Raw genomic sequence first — 3,932 nt, forward strand, 5'->3', positions numbered from 1 at the left:
AGCGGACGAAGCCCTTCAAGCCAAGGAGAAGGTAGGGGGTTGTCTAGGGGTGTCTGGGATGATTTGGGACGCCCTTGGTGTGGGAACATCTGCATGGGAAGGAGCAGCCCAAAGTGAGCCCGGAGGGGATGGTGTCTCTGCAGGCGTCCTCCCAGCTGGAGGAGACCACGGCGGCCCTGCAGGATGCGGTGGCTCAGCTGGAGCAGCTGACGGTGGCCAATTCACGCCTCAGCACAGGTAGGGATGGGTGACGTGGGGGGCTGGAGCTGTCCCCATCCCCACTGCCCTCGTGTCCCCGTGCTGATGGCTCTGCCCCTCACAGATGTAACCTCCTTGATGACGAATTTGGCCAAACTGGAGCAGGAGCGGGATGCGCTGCAGGAGGACACCAAGAAGCAGCAGAAGCAGCTGGACTGGTGAGTCTGAGCCCTGGGCCAGGGCATTGTCCCCACCATAGCCATCTCCTGCCATCCCACATCCCCAAAACGTGGTACCCCCTCTTGTCACCCGTAGTCTGGTGCGGGAGCGGGACGCGCTGCAGCAGGAGTGCAACGAGATGTGCCAGGAGCTGCGGGAGGCAGCCGAGTGCCGGGAGGTAGGAGCTCGCCCTGACCCTGCCCACGCCGTCACGCGGTGCCGGTCCCTGTCACCACCTCGCTGGCAACGGACCAGGAGCCCGGATTAGCCCTCCCGCGGGGGCGGTTGACATCCTGCACGTAGCACAGCTCTTGATCCTGCCCCCGGGGCGGGAGGGGAGAGGGGGGATGGCAGCTCCACATGATAATTCCCCTGGCTGCAGGCATGGTGCTGTCCCCCATCCTGTCCCATGCCCCCAGGGCTTGGTCTGTCAGGGGTAAAGCTGCCCCTAACTGGAAACAGCACCCTGAGGTGTGGGAGGGACCGTGCTGGGGGTCTCAATGGCCCCTCTCGGGTCTGTCCAAGCGCTCACGGCTGTGTCCCCTCACCCTCTCACAGTTCCTCAACCAGGAGAACCGCATGTCCCGCACGCAGCTGCTGGAGGTGGAGGCCAGGCTGACGAGCACGCTGGCTGCCCTGCAGGAGCGCAACCTGCAGCACCAGGAGCTGATGGATTCCCACCAGCGCCTGTGGTACTGACCCCGCTCACCACCTCTGCTTTGACCCCTCTGTTCTGGGGAAATGGAGCCCTTCCTGGGGTGTGGGGGACACGCAGGGGGACATGGCTGAGTCGCTGCTGCCCAGCGTGGTTGCCCAGGCGGGTGGAAGATGCTGTGGGGAAGCCAAATGGACCCCATTTTGAGGGAAACTGCCGAAATCTGTGGGGTTTGCACTCCCCCCTGGGTTATGGTGGGATTTGGGGGTGGGAATTGTCCCTGTCCCACGCCGAGGAGGGGGAACACTGCTCCCATTGAGGCCAATGCCATCCCACAGGGAAGAGCAGACTGCCCTCAGCAAGGAGCTGGAGAGCACCAAGGCCGAGCTCCTTGACTTACAGCTCAAGAGGGACAAAGTCTCCTGGTGCTCCGCGGACGTCGCTGAGAGCAAGATACGACTGCAGGAGCTCGCCGATTGCCTCCGGGCCGCTCTGCAAGAGGAGGTGGGAGCCCTGCCCTGAGGACAAAGGGGCGGCTGGAGGGTCAGACCCTGGTGGCTCTCCATGGGCTGGCTTCCCCTCTTCCTGCTCACCAGGGTGGTGCAAAACTGTGCTAAGCTGCACTCCATTGCTGTGCTCTTTGCTCCCCTCCAAAGGATGATGCCCCATCGAGAAGCAGAGCCTGGACGCCGGCCCCACGGACACCGGGCTGGCAGACCCCGCACCGTGCCTGGACCCCTGCCTACCACACGCCCGCCTGTCGCACCCCGTACCACCACGGGAGCTCCTTCGTGGGCAGCGTCCTGAAAGCCGTGTCAGGGAAAGGTGAGCTGGCACTCGCTGTCTGGGTGCTGGGGGGGTCCTGGGATGGGGATGGGTCCTGGGATGGGGATGGCTTCTTCCCACGCCTGTGGATTCTCTGTTGTTCCCTTGTGGGCTGGGTAATGGCCCCTGCGAGCAGCCGGGGTCTCCTCTGAGCCCCCCAGATGCGTGGGTGAGCTCTGGTCGTGCTCCCCGCAGCACGTAGGGCTGGGCACAGCTCTGTCCTCTTCTTTTGCAGATGCTGATGAAGCTGCTGAAGCTGGGAGTATGTTTACCAAGGACAAACCTGCTTCTACACCAAAGCCAATGGGTACTGGGGCTGTCACTGTGTGCAGGACCCTGCTCTGAAGCTGCAGGGCTGCCTGCATGGGAGGGACAAGCAGGCAATGCCTTCCTGCTTGGCTCTGTGTCCCTCTGTGCTGCTCACAAAGCTCTGCCCTGCCCGCAGAGCCTGAGGATGGTCTGCTGGAGAGCGTGAAGGAGCTGAAAGCCACGGTCTCCGACCTCTCCATGCTGAGCTGCCGCATCCAGGAGCTGGAGCAGAGCGAGTTCAAGGCACTGCAGACGGAGATGTGAGTTCAGCAAGGGGCTGGCATTGAGGGCATCGCTCTCCTGGGCACAGGAATCCCCTCTCTGGGGTCTCCCTCTCACCCCAGCTCTTGATTAAACCTCTCTAGCCATGGCTAGAAGGTGGGGTGCCCAAGAGGGGGTTCGGTACCCAGCTGCAATCCCCACCCGCTCAGCCCTGCTGTCCTCTCCCAGCTCTGACCTCAAACTCCAGCTGGAGACGGTGACTGCTGAGAGCCAGGAGAAGATGGATGCCCAGGCTGCCACCATTGCCAAGCTGAACAAGACGCTGAGGGGCAAGCTGGAGGTGAGCCGGTGCCAGAAATGGGCCAGTGCTCACCCCAGGGCAGCACCGAACTGGGACAGGTGCTGATCTAGGACGCGGAGAAATCTGGGTGACCGGCTCCGGCGATGCCCCATGGGTGCTCCTGGCTCGTCTGATCTTCTTGAACATGAGCAAACCTGCTCCCCGCTGGGGTGCTGGGGGTGTCTGAGGCCGAGCGCTGCTTGACACCGCTTCTTCTTCCCTCCACCCCGCAGAATGAGAAGCAGCTGCAGGACGCGGTGAAACACCAGGAAGAGAAGATGCTGCAACTCATTGACAAGAGTGGGGAAGTCACGGTGCGCGACGGGGGCCGGGCTGCACGCCTGGGGGGGGTGCTGGCTGTGGGACCCCTCTCAGCATCTCCTTTTTCCCCCCAAGACGCTGAAGGGAGAGGTCTCCCGGCTGAAGCGCTCGCTCCAGCGTGCGGAGACAGAGGCCAAGGTGCTGTGGGAGGAGATGAGGGGGCAGGAGCCCAAGGTGGACACTGCCTACGTCCAGGAGCGCATCTGGCTGCAGCAGGAGGTGAGGCCACCACCTCGTGTCACCACCTCCCTGTGGACAGGGACCTCTCCAGGCCTTGCTCCTTGAGTGGGTGACCATTGGTAGTGGCAGGGGGGAGCTCCTCACCCCACGGCTCTCACCTCACCTCTTTTTGCAGGTGAACAAACTGAGGCTGCTGCTCCTGGAGAAGAAGGATGAGAATCTGCTGCTCTCTGACAAGTACCTGGAGCAGGTATGGGGAGCCCTGAGGGGTTATCCTGGCTCTTAGCCCCCTCCTCTCCTTCCTTGGCTGGTCCCTGCCCAGTTTTGGGACTTGCTCCTGACAGGGATTTCCCAACCACAGGTCCAAGGTCTGGAGCTGAGGCTCCATCGTGCCCAGAAAGTGTTGAGAACCCATGAGGAGATGCAGGAGAAGATGAAAGAGGTGAGATTTGTGATGGCTGTGACACCCAACCCTCCTCCCACACCCCGACACCCAACCCTCATCCCAAACCCTGACACCAATCCTGCTGCCTCCCCCAGGTCCTGTCAGCAGTCCCGGAGGTGGCAGTGGCCTGCCAGGACGTGCACGGCCTGCTGCAGTACTTGGGCGTGAAGCCTGCCAGTGGCAGCGAGGAAGCCGCCGGGGCGCCATAGCCCGTTAAC

At 62.7% G+C, this 3,932-nt stretch overlaps 1 protein-coding gene across 1 annotated transcript in view; it reads left to right on the forward strand.

Annotated features, from left to right (window-relative positions):
* Positions 1-3,923, forward strand: part of SPAG5 (sperm associated antigen 5) — a gene marked incomplete at its 5' end in the record, with an annotated part of 5,494 nt that extends 1,571 nt beyond the window's left edge. Inside the window, 15 exon segments of the mRNA XM_010193079.1 lie at positions 1-31; positions 144-237; positions 323-416; positions 514-595; positions 976-1,109; positions 1,411-1,576; positions 1,729-1,897; positions 2,133-2,204; positions 2,343-2,466; positions 2,657-2,768; positions 3,002-3,082; positions 3,165-3,308; positions 3,445-3,519; positions 3,631-3,711; positions 3,810-3,923. The exon segment at positions 1-31 is cut by the window's left edge and continues 35 nt beyond it. Of these exon segments, the coding sequence (XP_010191381.1) occupies positions 1-31; positions 144-237; positions 323-416; positions 514-595; positions 976-1,109; positions 1,411-1,576; positions 1,729-1,897; positions 2,133-2,204; positions 2,343-2,466; positions 2,657-2,768; positions 3,002-3,082; positions 3,165-3,308; positions 3,445-3,519; positions 3,631-3,711; positions 3,810-3,923 (1,573 nt within the window).
* Between the last annotated feature and the right edge of the window lie 9 nt (positions 3,924-3,932).

This window comes from Mesitornis unicolor, unplaced genomic scaffold (genome assembly GCF_000695765.1).
Source record: "Mesitornis unicolor isolate BGI_N332 unplaced genomic scaffold, ASM69576v1 scaffold43319, whole genome shotgun sequence".
Taxonomy (NCBI): domain Eukaryota; kingdom Metazoa; phylum Chordata; class Aves; order Mesitornithiformes; family Mesitornithidae; genus Mesitornis; species Mesitornis unicolor.